Genomic DNA, 21434 nt, shown 5'->3' on the forward strand with positions numbered 1-21434 from the left:
TGACCCTCCAATCTCAGCAGTCTGAATAGCCAGGAGCATAGGCATGTGCCAGCCATTGGCACCAAACTTAATAACACATTTTAAAGCTATTTATTACTCTTATTTTACTTCTCATTCAAAAGGAAAGATGGGCTGAAACTTATAGTAAATCCTAAGAAATACTTAGCACTAACTTTAGAAATCAAAGGATCTTTTGATTTGGAAACTATCTCATTTTAATACCAAGACTCACAGATCAGGACAAAGGAAAGGCCTACATGAAATGCCTCAGAACACAAAGTCACTCTTGAAGCTAGGTGTCCTGAGCTTGCTGTTTCCTTCATAGAAGTCAGGTCAGTCATTATCATTCTTCCTCTAAAATGACAGATTATGAACTTATCTCTCCAAATCTCGGGTGCTCTTTAATGGAATGATACTCTCCAGCCTCCCAGGGAGAATGTTGATGTCTATGTGCTTAGCTAATACATTCTACTTGTGTAGGGTTGTTTGTTTAGAGGGTTTTGCTTGGTTTTACTCTATTTGGATACTGCCCAACTTCTCAAAAATTCATGACTGTTTAGCAGATTCTAAATAGTAGAGATTATAAATATCACCTACTTACTCTCTTGCCCAACACAAATCTCATAGGATGATCTTTATCAGACCTGGTAGTTATGAAAGACTAGGAATTATTGAACACTTCAAAACTTTTTACCATTTAATGTAAATAGATCTAGAATTGAAATGTGAAAGCATGCTGAAAATCTTCTAAATTCTGATTGATTTGTTCAGGAGTGGCAATTAGTCAAGGTATTCACTAAGCATTCTGCCCTCTCTACACATCAGTTCCTTTGTCCTGGCTTCTGGCAAGGAGCTTCTTAAGGGATTCACAGATATTAACTGAGCAGTATTTAAATAGCAATGCATTGGACAGCAATTAGTTGGAAAGTCTGGCTATGGGATCCAACATATTTTTAATTAATGGTTTTCATTACAAAGGATCCCGTTGAATTATTCATCTCAACCACTTCAAAACATTTTTTGCATCATTCTCCTCCATTCTCTCCTTCACAGCCTAGAACTTAAGGTGTGAGCTCTCTTCCCCTCACTCTTTTTGTGTCCTTTTTACTGGTGACCTAGAGGCAAGGTGGCTAATTTATACATTACAGGAAACAAAATAGCCGTGAAGATTGCTGACCCCAAACAGGTGTACATGAGTACTGGTAAATCTGGGAATTGCCCCTGAAGAATTCCAGTTACTGCAGGAATAGCCATGTCTCCCAGAGTACCACCAATCAGAAAAAATGCAGTAGATTTGCCACTGATGGTGGTGTACTGTTCAATCCAAGAAACACCGCTGGGAAACGTGGTGGCTATGGAGGCCCCATACACGGAGGTTGCTATCCAGAGACAAATGGGGCTCCTGTGAAAAAGCACCAGACACAAACAGGAGGCCAGGCTGCCAACGTTGCTCAACACAATCATGGTGGCAGGGCCAAAACGCGTGGCAAAGAGGATTGCCAGGCCCCTGCAGGCTGTGAAGGCCCCCCAGAAGATGGAGTTCAAGCCAGCTGCCTCTCTCTCGTCCATGCCAACATGGGTGGTGGCAAAGGAGAAAAGGTAAGAAGTGTATGTCACCTGAACCCCAACGTAGAAGAAGAAGAACAGAAAAAGCAGGCAGAGAAGGGCCTTGTGGTATTGAGCTCTTCGAGATTGCTGAGCAGATGCTGTTGATTTTCCCTGTCTTGAGCTTCTCATGCAGAACAGAGCAAAGAAAAGGAGAGAAACTACGAGAATGTAAGTGCCTTTGGAAGCATAAGCCCACAGTAAGTTCATGTCATGGGGAGCTGCGAGTAGAGGGTCTGAGGCGGCTTCAGAAGAGGCATTGAGGGCTGCAGGGAGAAAGTCGGGCTCTGTGTGGTTGTCAGCAGACACTGTGGGGCCCAGGGCCAGTTTAGCCAGCAGGGGAGCCAGGAAGGCGCCCAGGGCAAAACTGAAGTGTAAGGCCTGCATGTGGCTGGGGCCCTTGTCCCCCCAAAGAGCCAAGATGACAACATTAACACCTACCAATGAAAGACAGGGAAAAACACAGTTCATTATTGTTAGAGAGATAAGTCATATCAGGAGCTCTGTTCAGTCCTTAGTCATCACCCATTGGCCCTGTATCAATTCTGTGAGACTCAGGATCAGAAAACAAAGTGGCTTAACATCTCTTATTCATCCTCGGGCACCGTTTACATCGTAGTTCCAGACCAAAGGTTTATTACAAAACTTGCTAATTCCACACTACAGAGAAATTTGGTATTCATATTTGTTTAAGTGTGGATGTAAATAAACTAGGTCAAAATTTTATCAAGTGGCCAAATTACTAGACCATTACATACTTGAAATTGGTAGTCAGTTCCAAATGAGGAAATTTTACTGATGTGTAAAATAGATGCAAGATGCCCATTGAGGACCTGCACCCCCCAGGATCCCTGTGTTCTTATTACAGGAAACAAGAGCTGAACCTACTCTGAGCATGTGCAAGCTGAAATGCAAGAGCATCAAGGCTTTGCCTGTCTGCTTTGTAATCAGATATTTGCAGATAAGCACATAATTCCATCACTGAAATTTTATACACAAATTAAGCCTGGAGAATTTACAATATTTTTAATTGTTTTTTTGGCAGGGCTGGGGTTTGGATTCACGGTCTCAGACTTGCTTGCTCTGCTTGCTTGGCTGGCAGTCTTCCACTTGAGCCATACTCTCAGCCTTGCTTTTTACTTGTTGTTCTTTTTCTGACCAGGTTGGCTTCAAAGGAGGATCTTTTAGAACTCAGCTTCATTAGAATCAAGGATTAAAGGCAGGAGCCACCAGCACCTGGCTTCAAGTAACTTTAGCATGGGAAAGGAAGTCATGAGCAATGGTAATCAATAATCGTAAACAATATCACATGTGTTATTCAGCAGGTTTTCAAGGACATGATGGCACATGGAGAACATCTGTTGTAGAAGACCAGAAACTTTAGAGAAAGAAAATAACAGAAAAGAAACATGGGAAAGTCATGAATTACATGGATTTCTCTAAGCTTGGGAGGGAAGATCTATTTTAGATTGTGTGTCTGGAATAGAGAGAGCAAGAGTGGGTGAATGCAGTCATAATATTCAAGATACATATGAGAAAACAGAACCACCTAACTTTTGGGACTGGACACAAGGGAGGAGCATGTGGAAGGGGTGACATTCATCAAGATACACTGTGCTAAGCTGGGTGCAGGTAGCTCATGCCTTTAATCCTTGATTGCATGATAGCCTAGCTACCCAGGATCCTGAGATATGAAGATTGTGGTTCAAAGCCAGCCTTTGGGACCCTTATCTCCAATTAATTAGTGGAAGTGGAGGTGTGGCTCAGGTGGTAGAGTGCTCACCTTGCGCAAAAAAGCTCAGGGACCATAACAGGCCATGTCTTCAAGCCCCAGGACATTCATCTATTCCCTCATTCATGCAAACACACACACACACACACACACACACACACACACACAAAAGCATTATACACATAGATTGACATGTTAAATCGAAATGCCTTTGTGCATTTTATATTTTGTATAATGTATATTGTGTAAATACTCTGTACATTATGTGTGATAATAATGTCTGCTTCTGTCTGTGCTTTCACAGCCAAATAATGGTTACAAAGTTTTAGCCTAGTAGATAATTACCCATCTAGGTTTAATTATCACCTGAGTAAATTTCTGTTGTTTCTAATTATTACAAGGCAAAGTTTAGCATCATCAGCTCAACTTTTCTAACAGAAAGCACCCACTCTTGGATAGAACAAAGGTCCCACTGACCTGTATCAATAGTGCCAACCACAGCCCCAAAGAGAGCCATCATGACAATCAGCAATGCTGCGTTCTTACAAAAAGGGATAAGATAAAGACCAACAGTGGTAGCCAGCATTGACACCCCTAGAAAAAGTAAGAAAGTCAACTTGTATGGCTTGCAGATGGCTCCTCCCCTACCCCACCCCACCCCCTCCACCCTGTAAACCTAGTGACTTGATAGGGTGGACTGGGAGGATTGAGGTTTGTAGCCATCCTGGGCACAAAATCCCTTAGAAACCAAGAGCTGGAGCTGACACAGACTGCCAGTGGCTTATGCTTATTTCTAGCTACTCAGGAGGCTAAGATCTAGGATGATCATGGCTTGAGGCACAGGCAGAAAAGTTCACTAGACTCCATCTGTAAAACAATCAGCAAAAAAAAAAAAAGCAGGGCTAGAGGCATGAGTCACGTGGTAGAGTGCTAGTCTAGCAGGTGCAAGGCCCCAAGTTCAAATCCCAATACCATACAAAAAGAAAGCAAGCCATAGGTGGGTGTGATGGTAACTGCCTGTCAGCTACAGGGGAAAGTTAGATCTCAGACTAGGCCAGCCAGGCAGACAAGTCCATGAGACTCTACCTCAGCAGAAGAACCGGGAGTGGGGGGGGGGGGGGGGGCGGGTGGATTGTACAAGCCTGTCATCCTAGCTGCTGTGGGAAGTCTACCATAACACGACCCTACCATGTGATTATTTTTTGTTGCTTTGTATGTTCCTCCCCCATGGTATAACCCCTGTTTCCAGTGTATTCGATGTTGGTCTAATTTGGGGAGGGAAAGGAAAAAAACAAAATGTTTAAATAGAGATACTGGTTGACCCATTGCAACAATGAGATGTAGAAGACACTATGTTGAAAAACGAACTGTACAATTTAGAAAGGGGGTGGGATAGGGGACTGGGGGGGGAGGTGTAGTTGTGGAGATGGGAGGGAAGCGATGGTAAGGGAAAAACAAAGGAGGAGGCAACAGTGCTTGATAAGAAATGTACTCATTACATTGCTCATAGAACCGTAACCCCTCTGTACAGTAATTTCACAATAAAAAACATTAATAAAAAAGAATCAAAACCCTATATCAATAAAAAGTAACATTTAGAAAGGACTAGATATATGGTTTAGCGGTAAAGCATATGACAAGCAAACAGAAGCACCTGAGAGCAAACTCTAGTAACCTGCCCCCCCAACACACACACACACACACACACACACACACACACACACACACACACACACACACACACAAGTATTAGCCAGACATAGTGGCTCACATCTTTAATTCTACTTGTAAGGTTGAGGCTGAAGAATTGTATTTTCCAGTGCACCATAAGATGCATAGTGAGATCCTGTCCATAACAAAATGAAACAAGGAAGGAAGAAAGGAAAGAAGAAAGAGACGACGGAAGGGAGGGAGAGATGGGGAGGCAGTCAGGGAAAGAATGAGAGAATGAAAGAAAGAAAGAAAAAAGAAGGGAGAGAGAGAGTGGAAGAGACAGAGTAAGAAGGAAAGGAAAACAGGAAGGAAGTATGGAAGGAAGGAAGAGAGGGAGGGAAGAAGGGGCTCAGGTAACAAGGGAGGGAGGGAGGGGAGAGAGAGAGAAAGAAAGAAAGAAAGAAAGAAAGAAAGAAAGAAAGAAAGAAAGAAAGAAAGAAAGAAAGAAAGAAAGAAAAAAAAAAGAAAGAAAGAAAGAAAGAAGGAAGGAAGGAAGGAAAGGAAGGAAGGAAGGAAGGAAGGAAAGAAGAAAGAAAGAAAGTAGGAAGGAAGGAAGGAAGCAAAGAAGAAAGAAAGAGAGAAAGAAAAAAAGAAAGAAAGAAAGAAAGAAAGAAAAAGAAAGAAAGAAAGGAAGGAAGGAAGGAAGGAAGGAAGGAAGGAAGGAAGGACAGAAGGAAGGAAGGAAGGAAGGAAGGAAGGAAGAAGAAACACAGAGAAAAATAAGGAAAGATCAATATTCACTAGGGTCGTAGGCCAAGTTATCATCATTAAAAATGCACCAAAAACATATAATTATTAAACTGAGATAATTGGGTTGGGAATGTGGCTCATTGGTAGAGTGCTTGCCTAGATGAACGAGGTCCTGGGTTCAATTCCTCAGCTCCATATAAACAGAAAAAGCCAGAAGTGGCACTGTGACCCAAGAGGTTAGAGCCCTGGCCTTGAGCTGAAGAACTAAGACACATCACCCAGGCCCAGAGTTCAGGCCCCATGAATGGTCCCTCCTAAAATAAAAAACAATTGGAAAAAAACTGGATAATCATTAGCAAATGAGAGGTGCTACTTCTACTAGTCATAATTTTATCTAAATATTTTATAAAGTTTATGGATTATACAGATTCTATTACTATAATCACAATAGCATCAGAGTGTTGCTAATACTCTAATAATACTCTAATACTCTAATACTCTGCTAATACTCAAATACTCTTCCCTTAAACGTACATTTAAATGAGGGATTCAGAGCTCACTACACCCCTGCCCCAGTTCGCTTCTGGACTCTGGTATTGACATTTAATAAAATGATTACAGTCTAGATACCCATATTTCTTTTTCTTCTTAAGAATTATTCAAGTAAAGACAAAGCTGCAATGGAGACTATAGGAAGGTACAGATTCTAGGTACATGAAATGCCTGTCAAGGGAAACTGCCGCAGTGAAAAAAGCAGAGAATGTACCAACTCTTCATAAATGCTGCTGTAATGTATTCATCTTGTTTTGCTGAATCTAATACACTGTGAAAAATCAACATTTTTTACATTATTTATTATATGTATAGGAAAAAACTGTCAATTGAGTCCAAAAGTGGTAAAGCAAAGTAAAACCACCAAAATACATCCAAAGTAAAATCTCCCAACACTGTAAAGGTACATTTATAATAGGACACACCCTGATTTCAGAGGAGTTACAATGTGACTGAATCATGAACGGCAGCATTTTAACAGACCCTTATTGAGAAAATCACAAATAACACAATAAGTACATTGAATTAGAGCATATTAATAATCACTAGCAAATTCCTAAAGCTCTTTGTTTCTGTTTCGCTACTCAGTTGACATGAAGAAGGCACTGGCAATCACAGTAATCCCTAGAGGATATCTCAGAGAAACTATGAAAATGAGAGATTTTCAATTTAGAAATCATTTCTTGAGTCACAGGTGAGGCCTCTGTTAAGTGCCTGTGTGTTGCTGGAAAGCTGAGTCCTGTTTTGAAGCCAGCTCTCTTTGGCACTGCACGGTGTCCTCTTCATAGAGCAGAAATACTCAAAGGACAGATTAGCATCCTCTGGTTCAGCCTACAGAGAAGGAAAAGCATTAAGCAAAGCATGTGAGCTTTCCAAGGATGCGCTTTCTTAGAACTGCCCTCCCTACTGTTCAAGCCCAGTATGGAAGCCTGACAATTTGGTCAGCAAACTGTTTCACAGGTTTGTGTTTTTTCTCCTAAATCAGAATACTACCCAACTTCTGAAAAACAGAAGTCTCACTCAGCAGAAAGGACAGGATGATCACAAGTTTGAGGCTCAATGAAATACATAGTGACTTCCAGACCAACGTGGGAAAGATAAACAAACTCTGTCTCAAATTAAGAAACAACAAGAAACTCAAATGCCTGAAAACCACTCTGAAAGGGGGAAATCATGGAACGTCCACTTAATCAAGCTCTTACCAAATATGAGCCTCAGAAGAAAATCCTACTGCATGTAAACATGGTATATTTATAAAATGCTCTGGATTCAGAGCATTTCGAACCTTTTTACCATGAGCTCTAAATGGACGGAGAAAATGTTTTTTCTCATGGGGCTTGAATTCAAGGCCTGAATGCTTTCCTTGAGCTCTTTTTCTCAAGGCTATTGCTCTACTACTTTGAGCCACAGCCCTACTTCCAGTTTTCTGCTGGCTAAGTGGAGATCAGAGTCTCTGGGATCCTGGGCTGCAGGGGGTAGGGGTGTTGGCAGAATGGGGGGGCAGTGGCTTACAGCTCTAATCCTAGCTACAAAGGAGGCTGAGATCTGAGGATCTCAGTTCAACACTAGCCTGGACAGGAAAGTCTGTGAGTCTTATCTCCAATAAAACATCAGAAAACTGGAACTGATACTGTGGTTCAAGTTAGAGTGCTCCCCTTGGGCTGAAGAGCTGAGGGACATTGCCCAGGCACAGAGTTCAAGCCCTTTGAAAAACAACAACAACAACAAAATGTCTCATGGAGGGCTGGGAAGGTGGCTCAGTGGTAGAGCCCTTGCCTTGCATGCCAGAGGCCCTGGGATCTATTCCTCAGCACCACCTGAGCTAAAAGAATAAAGCCGGGGGCTGGGAAGGTTGCTCAGTGGTAGAGCGCTTGCCTTGCATGCATGAGGTCATGGGTTCAATTCCTCAGCACCACATAAGCAAAAAGAAAAAAGCCGGAAGTGGCAGTGTGGTTCAAGTGGTAGAGCGTTAGCTTTGAGCTGAAGAGCTGAGAGACAGCGCCCAGGCCCAGAGTTCAGGCCCCATGACCAGAACAAAAAAGAAAAAAAAAAGAAAAAAGCCGGAAGTGGCACTATGGCTCAAGTGGTAGAGGGCTAGCTTTGAGCTGAAGAGCTGAAGGACAGTGCCCAGGCCCAGAGTTCAGGCCCCATTATCAGACCAAAAAAAACAAACAAACAAAAAAAAAACAAAATGTCTCATGGACTTTCTTTCCCAGGCTGGCTTTAAAGCACAATCCTTAGATCTCAGCCTCCTGAGTAACTAGGATTACAGTCATGAACCACCAGTGCCCAGCTCAACCTAGAAAATCTGATCCCCAAGTGTGCTGAAAATCTGCTTATGCTCTGCTTTGGCCTAACAATGTAACAATAACAATACAATTATGTTAACTTTTTAAAGTCAGGAATTATCTATCTGCTCTGAGTATTATGTTGTTCCCTTTTATCCTGGAGCTCTGTGGCAGAGGGCCAGCATTAACTGAAATGGGTGCATTCATCAATGCACTGAAGAGGAATTGGTTTGCAATCTCACTGTGGGTCCATCAACATATGACTAGATATCTGCATTACATAAGGCCTCATTGTTCCACTCATTTCAACCAGTTCAAAAGCCATTTCTGAGCTGAAATTAGATTAGGTAGAGGATTTAGGGAGTCCTTGGATTCAAATCAGTACAGAGAAAGACAGAGAGAGAGAGACAAAGAGAAAGAGAGACAGGGAGAGAGACAGAGAGAGACACAGAGAGAGACAAAGACAGAGACACAGACAGAGAGAGAAATGAAAGGAGGGAGGGAGGTGGAAAGGAAGAAGGGAGGAAGGAAAAGAGGAAGGAATGAAGGAAGGGAGGAAAGGAGGATGGGAGAAAAGGAGGAAGAGAGGAAGGGAAGAAGGAAGCCAGGAAGGAATGAAGGAAGGAAGGAAGGCAATGAACAGATTTCATTTTATTTTTCTGAATCATATTTTCATTCTTGTCTTCATAGTCCAGAACACTCACCTTTTCTGTTTCCTTTTCGCAGAGGCAAGGTAGCTACTTTATACATCATAGGAAATAAAACAGCAGTGAAAATTGCAGACCCAAAACAGGTATACAGCACTACTGGTAGAACTGGATATTGTCCTTGAAGAACTCCGGTTAATGCAGGTATAGCCATTGGTCCCAAGGCAGCACCAATCATAATAAATGCAGCAGATTTGCCACTGATGGTGGTGTATTGTTGCATCCAAGAAAAAGCACTGGGAAATGGGGTGGCCATCGAGGCCCCATACACGGAGGTTGCTATCCAGAGACAAAGGGGGCTCCTGTCAAAAAGCACCAGAAACAAACAGGAGGCCAGGCTGCCAATGTTGCTCAAAACAATCATGGTGGCAGGGCTTAAACAGCCTGCAAAGAGCATTGCCAGGCCACAGCAGGCTGCCAAGGTAACCCAGAAGATGGAGTTCAAGCCAGCTGCCTCTCCCTCCTCCATGCCAACATGGGTGGTGGCAAAGGAGAAAAGGTAAGAAGTGTATGTCACCAGAGCCCCAAAGGAGAAGAAGGAGAACAGAAAAAGCAGACAGAGAAGGGCCTTGTGGTATTGAGCTCTTCGAGATTGCTGAGCAGATGCTGTTGATTTTCCCTGCCTTGAGCTTTTCATGCAGAACAGAGCAAAGAAAAGGAGAGAAACTACGAGAATGTAAGTGCCTAAGGAAGCATAAGCCCACAGTAAGTTCATGTCATGGGGAGCTGCGAGTAGAGGGTCTGAGGCGGCTCCAGAAGAGGCATTGAGGGCTGCAGGGAGAAAGTTGGGCTCTGTGTGGTTGTCAGCAGACACTGTGGGGTCCAGGGCCAGTTTAGCCAGCAGGGGAGCCAGGAAGGCACCCAGGGCATAACTGAAGTATAAGGCCTGCATGTGGCTGGGGCTCTTGTCCCCCCAAAGAGCCAAGATGAGCACTTTCCCACCTAGCAAAGAGACACAGAGAAAGTTTTAAGTTATACACAGAACTTAGTAACACTGGCCCTGAGTCACTTCTGTGTCTCAACAGCCCTAAGCCACCACCACCACCACCCCCAGACAACAATGTTCTTACAGCCAGGCTCAGTACCAAGGCTTGTTATAAAACAGTTCCCACACCGATCAGGTGCTGGTGGCTCACACCGCTGATCCTAGCTACTGAGGAGGCTGAGATCTGAAGGTTATGGATTTGAAGACAGCCCCAGCAAGAATGTCAGTGAAAGTCCAATTAACCACTAGAAAACAGGAAGTGAAGCTGTGGCTCAAAATGACAGAATACTAGCCTTTAGCAAAGAAGCTCAGGGACAGTGCCCAGGCCTTGAGTGCAAACAAACAAGAACAAAAAGTAAATAAACAAAAGTACTGCCAATTCCACATTGGAGACTAATATTATTATATCTACTTGTATATTTTAAAGACTTATACATATTTTCCAGGCAAATTAAATAGTGAGCAAATCATCAAAGGGTGTTATATGGGTAGGCCATTGAAGAGTTTTTATTTTATGTAAAAGGTACATTCAAACTACCCAGGCAGGACTTGATTACAGGATTCTGTTGAGCTCATTAGAGACAAGAATATCAAGTTTTCTGTTTTGTACTTAGATTTCAGATATGCACATATTTCCTCCTGGAATTTTATAGTCAAACAAAATCTGAAAGATAAAATATGTGCATAGTCTGACAATGAGCATGCAAGGAGGCTAGAATTAAAGGATAAAGAGCTATCACATGAGTCATTTAGTCCCGTTTTGAAGATGGGTGGAGAATAGGAACTTTAGAGGGTAAAAAAAAAAAGAGTAGAAAAGAAATAGGAAAGTTGTGCCAGGATTCTCTAAGCTTAAAACCAGGTGGCTGTCTCTATGTTTGTACAGCCAAATAGTGGTTCTACATATTTTTCAGCTATCAAACCATCATTGTCTCTTTTTTTTTCTTTTTTCTTTTTTGGGTCAGTGGTGGGGCTTGACCTCTGGGCCTGGGGGCTGTCCTTGAGCAATTCAGCTCAAGGTAAGTGCTCTACCAATTGAGCCACAGCACCACTTCCAGTTTTCTGGTAGTTAGTGAGAGATAAGAGTCTCGTGGACTTTCCTATCTGGGCTGGCTTTGAACTATGATCCTCATATCTCAGCCTCCTGACTAGCTAAGATTACAGGCGTGAGCCACGGGAGTCCAGTTCCATCATTGTCTTTTATACCACAATGATAAAGATTGATCCCAAAATGATAGATTGATCACCTTTGGTTTAATTACCCATAGGCAGAGTGATTGGATTTTTATTTTACTTTATTTTATTTTTTTGTACTATTTTTATTTTGTACTAGTGCTGGTGCTTGAAATCAGAGTGTGCACACTGTTGTTTAACTTTTTTGCTCAAGGCTGTCACTCTACCATCTGAGCCACACTTCCAACTTCCAGCTTTTTGCTGGCTAATTGGAGATAAGAATCTCACAGACTTTACTGTGCTGACTTTGAACTATGTTCCTCAGATCTTAGCCTCCCGAGAATTTAGGATTATGGGCATGTGTCATCAGCAACTTACAATATTTTAAATGAACAATCTTTCTGAGCTTTCAGATGTTCAAAATTCCACTAACCTGTATCGAGAACACCAAATGAGACACCCATGGCAGACATCATAATAATCAGCAACACTGCAGTCTTGCAAAATGGAATAAGATAAGTACTCACAGTGACGACCCACATGGACAGCCCTGCAAACGAGAGTCAAACGTCAGCTATAAAAGCAGCATTTGGGCTGGGATTGTGGCTTAGTGGTAGAGTGCTTGCAGAGCATGCATGAAGCCTTGGGTTTGATTTCTCAGTACCACATAAACAGAAAAAACTCAAAGTGGCACCGTGGCTCAAGGGGTAGAGTGCTAGCCTTGAGTACAAGAAGCTTAGGGATAATGCCCAGGAACTGAGTTCAGGCCCAGGAATGGCAAAATAAATTAATAACTAATAATGGTGCTAATTAATTAATTAAACCAGCATTCCTCCAGGGTCATGAGTCAAGCCAATATCATTAAAGCTTCCAGAAGATTCATGAAGGCAGCTTTTCTTTTAGGGTAATGACAGCTTAGAATTAAAGCTGTTATTTTTTTTTGCTTGATGTATATCTGGACTATTAATTATGTATTCAATGTGTCAAGAGCAAAGGAGTTAAGGTGTAAGGATTAATGGATGTAGAAAGTCACACCTGTAAATAATAAAATAATTTTTTTAAAAAAGCTTCCAAAATACAAAGTAAGTTCAAGTTAAAAAGTTTCTGTAAGTGGTCATATCATTAAAATATTTTAAGATCTTTGTGTATTATTAAATCTATATATGATACCACTAAGCAAATCTTTATCACAGAAGAGACAAAATTTATTTATTTAAATACTTTACATTTAAGAAACCAAAAGAGCTGGTCATTAGTGGCTCAGGCCTGTAATCCTAGCTACACAGTAGGCTAAAATCTGAGGATAACAGGTCATGAGTTCAAGCCCAATGACTGGAAAAACAGAGAACCAAAAGGGACTTTTAAATATGGTACAACTAATATAATAGTGTTTAGTAAATCAGAATAAATTGTTTTGGCAAATAGTGTGAAGCAATTCAAGGCAAATTTACTATTAGGCTGGACATGGGATTCAGTGATAGACCTCTTAGGTAGCATGTGTGGGGCTCTGAGTGGGATTATCAAGATGACAAAAACATTACACACACACACACACACACACACACACACACACACACGTGTGTGCATGTCTTTGAAAGCTACTTTAGAAATAAGAAGGATACTTTATTTAATTATCAGTAAATGTAGATTATTCTCCTTGCTTCCAAAGGTGCTTTGTCAGATGGATCTAGATTTTTTTGAAACCCATGGTTCTGTTCAAACCACAGCATGCTAAAAAGCGATGCCAGGGGTTGGGAAGGTGGCTCAGGGGTAGAGTGCTTGCCTTGTATGCATGAGGCCCTGGGTTTGATTCCTCAGCACCACATAAGCAGAAAAGGCCAGAAGTGGAGCTATGGTTCAAGTGGTAGAACACTAGGCTTGAGCAGAAGAAAGAGGTGAGGGACAGCACCCAGGCCCAGAGTTCAGGCCCTATGACTGACAAAAATAAATAAGAAAACAAAATAAAAACCGATGCTGGTCACCACCAGGCTGCAGCATAGCGCTCTGGGCTCATCACTAACATGGAGATAAATGTGAAGCCTGTGTCAGTTTGTCACCATCTCCTGCCCCACACTGTCAACCCAGAGTCCAGAGAGCCTGGCCACATTCCCACAGCTCATCTGGCTTCAGATAGCCCTAGAGACCTGCCCTAAACCTGATGTGCAGAGATTTGGGACAAGTGTGTGACATGGTACCTCAGTTCCCCTGGAGGTCGGGAGGCTCAGGACTGCCATCAGCACACCTGAGGGTTAATCAAGGCTCCGGGTGGCCCAGGACAGATGCCCTGTGGCTGCCAAGGTGAGAGCCATGGAGAAAGACCTGGCTTCTGTGGAGGACCCTGAAACACCATTCATTTCAGTTGTCAACAAGTTTTCTTATTGTAAATATGAAGTTGTAAATTCACTGACAGGTACAAAGAAGCAAAGATCACTGTTTCCTTACCCAGAAGTAAAAACTGATTCATACAGTCCAAAAGAACTCCTCCGATTAAAGAGCCACACATATATCCTAAAGCACGACCCACAAATATTACAGAAAGACTGCTGATATTGCGGTTCACGTTAGTGGCCAGATCTTGAAACGTGGGTCCCAGTATAGAAGTACTTATTCCCTGAAATATTAAAAAAAAAAGCCAAAAATGTTTGCTTATCAAAACAATATGCATCTAGCTCACATCCATTACGGAAAAATGGGGAGATGATACAAAGCAAAGTAGAGAATGAAGTCAAGACCCTGTGACACTAAAGTTTCTCCATCTCATAATCAGTCACTCTTTTGTACTTATATTTCCTTGTTCTTATACTTGCTGGAATTGTTTGCCTCTTGACTTCAAGAGGCAACTGTCAGCTGTGTTGTTTGTCACCAGCCAGCTGTGTCAGGTGTAGGAGTCCTTACTTAGGACTTAAAGAACATCCCCTTGGGGCTTGTTGATAACAAGTTCCCAAGTGGGAACTTTCCACTGACAGAATGCTGTCTAGCTTCTTTAAATCAGCCAATCACAAACAGAATGTGAGCTGGACTCCTATTGGTAGGAGGGAGGGCACTACTCTTTGTATTAGCATAAAAACCAAGGGGGCTAGGTCTACCTGCCTAATTCTGGGTAGAGTGCCTATGCACCCTTGTGTGCAGAACTGAATTGACTGGACTAAATCTCCTTGTCACTGGAGTGTCCTATTCGGACACAGAATTCCATACTTCTAAGAGCCCACAGGAAGAAAAACACATAGAGTGACACTCCTGTCATCACCAGGGCTGTAGACTCCAACTGCTTTTCTTCTCATCAAAACTTTTAATTTCATCAGGTTGTGGTGGTGCATGCCTGAATTCCATTGCTTAGGCAGCAGGATGATCACAAGTTCAAGGCCTCCCTGGACTAAAATAGCAAAACACAGACTCCAAAAACAAAACCAAAAACCTCCGCCTGTTTCAAAACTGTTTTATTTCTTGTAGCATTTTGTTGTAGTTAGTTCACTATTTGAATAATACCTTGAAAGACTACTTTGAAAAAAGGAATTTTTATACAACAATTTCAAGACTGGAAGGAGGAGGAAGAATAAGAGGAAGAGGAAGAAGAAGAGGAAGAAGAGCAAGAAGAAGAGGAAGAAAAAGAAGAAAAGACTGTATTGAAAGTTAGTAAGTAGCTGGCTAGGAATGTCAGTCAGTGATATAGCATCTGCCCACCTTGCCTGAGTTCCTGTATTCAATCTCAAGCATGGCAAAAATAAAAATAAATGAATTTATGTGTTTATTTATCACATGTGTATTGCATAATGTTCCATTAACTTTATGACAATAAAGCTATTCTTGAGGTCATTTTTAAATTCTAAGCATACAACACGCACTACTTTCCTTTCTTCCTCCTTTCTTTCTTCCTCCTTCCTCTTCCCCTTCTCTTCCTTTCATCTGTTTCAACTCAGGGCCTGGGCCCCATCGTCCCTGAGCTTTTTCTCTCTAGGTTAGATCTCTACAATGAGCCACAGCTCAACTTGCAACTTTTTAGTTGTTCATTGAAGATAAGATTCTCACAGACTTTCCTGCAAGGGCTGGCTTCTTCCATCCTCAGATACCAGTTTCTACATAGCAGGGTTATAAGTGTGAGCCACCCACCCTGGCTAATTATTCCTTGGAAGGCTGACATTGGCTATGAGGACTGAAGTTACTCTCCAGAGACTCCCAGGAGAACCAGCGATGGAATATTTAGAATGGACCAACCAGGGCCTCTTGTGCCTGCCAGTCTCTCAGGGCACCTGGGGGTCATGAGGGATCATTCTCTTCCATTTGAGGGTCACAAATTTGGTTTTTGAGCTCTCTGGGTCTGAACTAAATCCAGGATCACACTGAATTTGATGATCAACTGGCTCTTATCCAGTCAGAGACCCCCTATTGAAAATAGATTCCTCCAAATCTAAGGAGCCCACTTGCTGAGGCTCCTGCTAACTTGAGTCACAAAAATTATGGACCCAGAATAGGTGTGTGTCTAGAAACACAGGGTAACCTTATTCTGCACACACAAACCTTACTCTGCACACACAGAACTGAAAACCTTAGAGAAGGAGAGAGATCACCAACCTTTGTGGGAGAAGATGTGGGTCCCAGGGGAGCTGAGGGGTCTTTAGATGGATCAGGTCCTTACATGGAGGGCCTGTGAAGAGCACTGAGAGGGAATTGAGAGAGATAACCCTAAGTCTCAGCCAGCCAGGCCAAAGGGCAAGGCAGGACTGAGGAGCTGGAGCTCAGCTAGGGGAAGAGATAGATCCTGATGGCTTCCCACAGGCCAGCAGGCCTCCTCTTCCCCTGATTACAAATGACTCAAAAAAGGAAAATAGAAATGCTTATATAAGTAAGGAATTTTCACTCTCAAAAAGAAAATTTAACGGGCTGGGATGTAGTTCAGTGGAAAACACTTCTCTATCAAGTGCAAAATCCTGGGTAAGATTCTCAATACCAATAAAAAAAAAAAAAAAAAGGCCAAAAACAAAATACGTAGAAGAAGAAGACGAAGAAGAAGACGAAGAAGAAGACGAAGAAGACGAAGAAGAAGAAGAAGAAGAAGAAGAAGAAGAAGAAGAAGAAGAAGAAGAAGAAGAAGAAGAAGAAGAAGAAGAAGAAGAAGAAGAAGACGAAGAAGACGAAGAAGAAGACGAAGAAGAATAACGAAGAAGAAGACGAAGAAGACGACGAAGAAGACGACGAAGAAGAAGAAGAAGAAGAAGAAGAAGAAGAAGAAGAAGAAGAAGAAGAAGAAGAAGAAGAAGAAGAAGAAGAAGAAGAAGAAGAAGAAGAAGAAGGAAGAAGAAGAAAGAAGGAAGAAGAAGAAGAAGAAAGAAGAAGAAGAAGAAAGAAGAGAAGCAGAAGACCCACCACAACCACCAGCACCACCATCTATATTCATTTCAAATTTATTTGCCTTGGGTAGTCTTTGGTTAATAAAAAAATATTAGCTTACTATTAAAAGGCATGTCTTTAGAGTTGTCTCCACTAGATGTAATACAACCAGAAATGTTCCTGATAAAGTACTCTTGTGTTAACTCCATTGGACCAAATGTGTCAGCAAGAATAATTGATGACTAGCTTGTCAAGATCTCCTCTTTATAAATGATCCAACACAAATATTAGAGATCAAGTGAATTAAGTAGATGTTCAAAGATGTTATTCCTATAGTAGAATATTTTATTATTCTTATCAGGTATTAAAAGTTGGGACTGAGGGAAATCTGTGCAACTCATCTTTTTGTTTTTCTTTTTTTTTCTTTCTTTTTTTGTTTTTTTTTTTTTTTTGTTTTTCATCCTAGGTCTTGAACTCTGGCCTGGCACTGTCCCTGCGTTTTTGTGCTTAAAACTAACACTCTACCTCTTTGAGCCACAGTGCCACTTCCAGCTTTTGGAAGGTAAGTGGAGATAAGCATCTCATGGATGCCCATGCCTAAGCTGGCTTTGAACAGTGATCCTCAGATCTCAGCCCCCTGAGTAGCTAGCATGTGCACTCTCTCTGCAGGAGATAAAGGTAAGTTTCAGGGAGGAACATTGTTCATAGGGTTCTTAGTCACTGGCTCTTGGCAGCAGCGCAGTGCCACACTCATATGGAATTCAAAGCTAACCTCTAAGTTGGGGAACACTTTGGATCTGGTGGTTAAGCAGACCTCCCTGGGGCTCAGAGGGTAGGAGCCATGCTCTCAAAGGCAAGAGAAAACAAGGATGTTTCACAATACCGTGGAGGAACAGCACTCAGCTGTACAGCTCCTCCTTGCCTGTGTTGGGCTCATGTGAGGGGCTGAAGAATACTGAGTGCTTAACCTTCCAATGTGGTCGAAGAGGTCAAAGGAGGAGTTGAACAGGTGGCCGACAGGCTGGGGTGTAGTTCAATGGACAGAGCACATACTTAGTGTATACAGTAGGCCCTGGGTTCCAACCCAAGCACACACAGAGGAAAAGATGGCTGATGACTCTTATTTCTTTCTTTTTTTTTTTTTTTGTTGGTCTGGAGGCGTGAACTTGGGCCTGGGCGCAATCCCTGCACTCTTCAGCTCAAGGCCAGTGCTCCATCGCTTGAGCCGCAGTGCCACTTCCATGACTCTTGTTTCTTAAGACACTACCACCCCATCCACTGCAGAGACTCCTCAGAGGAAAAGAACACACCCATGCCTGTGAGCTGCTGACTGGTGGTTAGCAGGCATCTTGAATGGTTGACAGCAAGGTTTTTTACTCTTCATCTAGATTTCCAATCTTACTTTAATGAATCTCCAGGTTCCTGTGACTTGTGTTACTGGGCTAATTACAAAAATGGTTGACTTCTTCTCCTTGTTGGTGCTGGAACTGGGGACTTGAACGCAGAGCATAGGGGCTGATCCTTAACTTTTCTGCTCAAGGTTGAAGATCTACTACTTAGGCCACAGCTCTTGGAGATAAATATCTCTCAGATTTGTCTGCTCCAGCTGGCTTTGAACCACAGTCTTCAGATCCCTACCTCTGAATAGGCAGGAGTACAGGCATGAGCCATCAAGGTCTGGCTTCGATTACATTTTTTTTAATGTCAGGCAGTTTCAAATACAACTATGAGCTTTAATCATAGCATTCTCTGAACAAAGATAACGACCACTAGTGCTTGAGTACTGTTCTACTTTCTTTATTAAGGGGATATTAGATCATTTCATTTTAATCAGTTTGTTCATAGAGATACTTGTTATAAAGAGTATTTTGGCTTCTGGATAAATCTTCCTGACAGTCATAATAATAGTCTCCCTGATATATTCCCTCATGAGTCATGAATGTCCTAAGCAGCCATTCCTGTTCATCAAATGATCAACAGAAACATGAAGCAAGCATAAGGAATCATAAAGCAACTCTGTCATTGTAAATTGTGAATTCCAGGTGCTAGCCAATGGTGACTCATACCTGTAATCAGAGATATTCAAAGATGCTGAGAACCAGAGGCTCAAGGTTTGAAGCCAGCCTGGGCAGAGACATCCAGGATCCTTATCTCTAATTAATCAGCAAATTGCTGCATTGGACATGTGGCTCAGGTGGTAGAGCACATGAGCAAAATCGCCAGGGAAGGTTGTAATGCCCTGAGTTCAAGCTCTAGTACCAGCATAAACAACAACAACAAAAACAATAAATAGCAAATTCCATAATTAAGCCAAGCTGGCCATTGTCCTGTGGTGATAGAAATTGCTTCCAGGGCTCAAAGTTTCAGTCACTTGTACTTTCTATCAACATTCTTGTCAATTTCCATTAACATGAACAGCTAACAAAAGAAGAGAACTGTTAAATTTGATCCAAAGCTGCTCGTGTATAGAGGGATCTGTAACCACCTTAAAATATGATCAAACTTGAACCAGAGAGACTGTTAGTTGATCAAGTAGCTGTACAGTTCAGAGTGCAGCCCATCCCAGCCTGCAAGGTGCCAGAAATGTGCAAAAGAGGCAAATTCACTAAAAACAGGCAAAGTCATTCCTTTCCATGTCCCTTTCTTGCTCTGCCAATAGACATCACCTGCACAGGCTCCCTGACAGAGCTTGGCAAACAGTTGCTGTTCAGGTGTTTCCCAACACATAAATCCTCAAACATTTCTTTGTGCAAAGAACGTGATTTTAAAAATGACTTGCTTAGGGCTGGGAAGGTGGCTCAGTGGTAGAGCGCTTGCCTTGCATGCATGAGGCCCTGAGTTCAACTCCTCGGCACCACATAAGCCAAAAGAAAAAAAGCCTGAAATGGTGCTGTGGCTCAAGTGGTAGAACACTAGCCTTGAGCTGAGGAGCTGAGGGACAGCGCCCAGACCCAGAGTTCAGGCCCCACCCCCAAATGACTTAATTTTATAATGGAGGTTAGCAAGAACTAAGGGTTACAGTTGCCTTTCAGGGCTAATTCCTTGAACCCTTTAAGAAAAATGGTTTCACATTGTCTACTTTTCGAGAATAGTTGGCTCTAATTGCACTGGTGCTCCAAAGGCAAGCAACCCACCCCCCACCGAGCTCAACAGGAGCAGGCACAACTAAGGACCAGGACCAGCACACAGGTGCACAGCAAGCACTTAGTACACTACAAAGTTAGGGCCTTGGCTGTATTCAAATTACTCCATGTCTTCTTAAGATTTACAAGTGTGGGGCACAGTGAGTGGGAACTCACCAATCACCTGCAGTGACTTCTTCCTTAGACCTTCTCCCTCCCTGCAATGACAAAGCTTTACAACAATCCTGCCTCTGAGTCTCTGAATGCTTAAGTGACCAGGAGTGACTTGCCGGGGTTCATCTTCCCACACCCCCAGATCGCAATTGTCAAATGCAGAAATGGAAGCTACCCAAGGCATTGGCAAAAGGTGTACATAGCATTAACTATACTGCACTATTTTATATTTCTTATAAGAAAAACTGAAGGGTTGATTAGAATTAGGGCAGAGTAGAAGACAGGTGCCTAACTTTACCACTGAGCCAGATACTGTAAGGTCCGCTCCTGGATGGCGAGCAGACTCCACACTCCTCTCAGCAAAGTCTCCACCCAGTACCTGCGTTACCTAGGCAACTGGGACACCTGGAAGAGGTCACATCTGCATCCGCTGAGGTCACATCTGAATTTGATGTGGCCACACCTTTCCCGACCCATACCCTACATAAGGGTTAGCCCAGGCCCAGACTCTCCCTTTTTTCTCTCTGTTCGTTTCTAGCTCTTGCTGCTCTTTTCTTGCTCTCTTGCTCTCTCTCTTTCCCAGCCACGTGGAGTGCCAACCTTGCCTGGTCCCAGCAGGTCTACCCCATACCTGAATACCACGTGAGTGCTACTGTTCTTACCCCTCTCTCTGCTCTTTTCTCTCTCTTTCCTCTCTTCCCAGCTCTCTCTCATACCCAGGCCTTTCCCAGCCACGTGGAGTGCCACCCTTGCCTGGTCCAAGCAGCTCTACTGAATAAACCTACCCCTTATCTGAATACCACGTGCGTGCTGGTGCTGTTCTTACTCGGCTTACCTCTTTTTAAAAACCTAACAGATACAGAATCTGGAAAACTCATTTTCCTCTTGATTTCCATTCTGTCTGAAGTTAAGCAGCCAGACATTACAAAAAGAGGAAACCCCAGAAAAGCACTTTTCTCTGTAACCATTTGGGCAGGGGCTAGAGAACCAAGATACCTCTCTTGTGTCTGGGCCAGGGCCTAAAGGAATCTTAGAAAAGTTTGAGACATTTGAAACACATAGTAGGACACTCAATTTCATACTCCACCCTCCAGGATTGGCATTGTACCCCAGGGCTGGACGAGGACACTGAGGCCAAGCAGATGAGTGGTTACTCAGTGCTCAAGTAGGGAGAAGCAGGACTCCAGGGGGAGAGCACAGCCCTGCAGGACCCCTGCTAGAACCCAGCCTGGGGGCAGCCCAGCTCTCACCATCCCCAGGAAGGCCAGACACAGGATCACGGTGGTGAACCAGCGCAGCATGCTCCCGGCACGGCCACTCGGCCTCCAGGACACCGCCACTGCCTCGGGCTCTTTCTGGGCAGGGGCCTGG

General features: G+C 42.9%; 2 protein-coding genes across 3 annotated transcripts; both read right to left on the bottom strand.

Annotated features, from left to right (window-relative positions):
• Positions 1-535: 535 nt before the first annotated feature.
• LOC138819515 (sodium-dependent glucose transporter 1C-like) lies at positions 536-3923 on the bottom strand. Its single transcript, XM_070011051.1, has 2 exons — positions 3815-3923; positions 536-2042 (listed from the first exon to the last, which is right to left on the bottom strand). The coding sequence occupies exons 1-2, from the start codon at positions 3921-3923 to the stop codon at positions 1105-1107; spliced, it is 1047 nt and encodes a 348-aa protein (XP_069867152.1). The 3' UTR covers positions 536-1104.
• Positions 3924-6241: 2318 nt separating this feature from the next.
• On the bottom strand, positions 6242-21434 carry LOC138819144 (sodium-dependent glucose transporter 1B-like). Of its 2 annotated transcripts, XM_070010449.1 has the most exons (6): positions 21314-21378; positions 16012-16096; positions 13885-14053; positions 11876-11992; positions 9285-10229; positions 6242-7123 (listed from the first exon to the last, which is right to left on the bottom strand). In XM_070010449.1, exons 3-6 carry the CDS (start codon positions 13943-13945, stop codon positions 7119-7121), a joined length of 1128 nt encoding a protein of 375 aa, XP_069866550.1. In that variant the 5' UTR covers positions 13946-14053; positions 16012-16096; positions 21314-21378; the 3' UTR covers positions 6242-7118. The 2 variants fall into 2 exon arrangements, with proteins under 2 accessions (XP_069866550.1, XP_069866549.1); XM_070010448.1 differs by lacking the exon at positions 16012-16096 and having other exon boundaries at positions 6246-7123; positions 21314-21434.

This window comes from Dipodomys merriami, unplaced genomic scaffold (assembly GCF_024711535.1).
Source record: "Dipodomys merriami isolate MVZ:Mamm:240054 unplaced genomic scaffold, mDipMer1.0.p SCAF_8, whole genome shotgun sequence".
Lineage (NCBI taxonomy): Eukaryota > Metazoa > Chordata > Mammalia > Rodentia > Heteromyidae > Dipodomys > Dipodomys merriami.

Coding starts and splice junctions, on each gene's coding strand:
- LOC138819515 (XM_070011051.1), bottom strand. CDS start 3,923: ATGCTGGCTACCACTGTTGGTCTTTATCTTATCCCTTTTTGTAAGAAC. Junction 2,043..3,814: donor GGTTGGCACTATTGATACAG/GTCAGTGGGACC, acceptor TTTCATTGGTAG/GTGTTAATGTTGTCATCTTG.
- LOC138819144 (XM_070010448.1), bottom strand. CDS start 21,364: ATGCTGCGCTGGTTCACCACCGTGATCCTGTGTCTGGCCTTCCTGGGG. Junction 14,054..21,313: donor GTCTGGCCTTCCTGGGGATG/GTGAGAGCTGGG, acceptor TTAATATTTCAG/GGAATAAGTACTTCTATACT. Junction 10,230..11,875: donor ATTTGGTGTTCTCGATACAG/GTTAGTGGAATT, acceptor TCTCTTTGCTAG/GTGGGAAAGTGCTCATCTTG.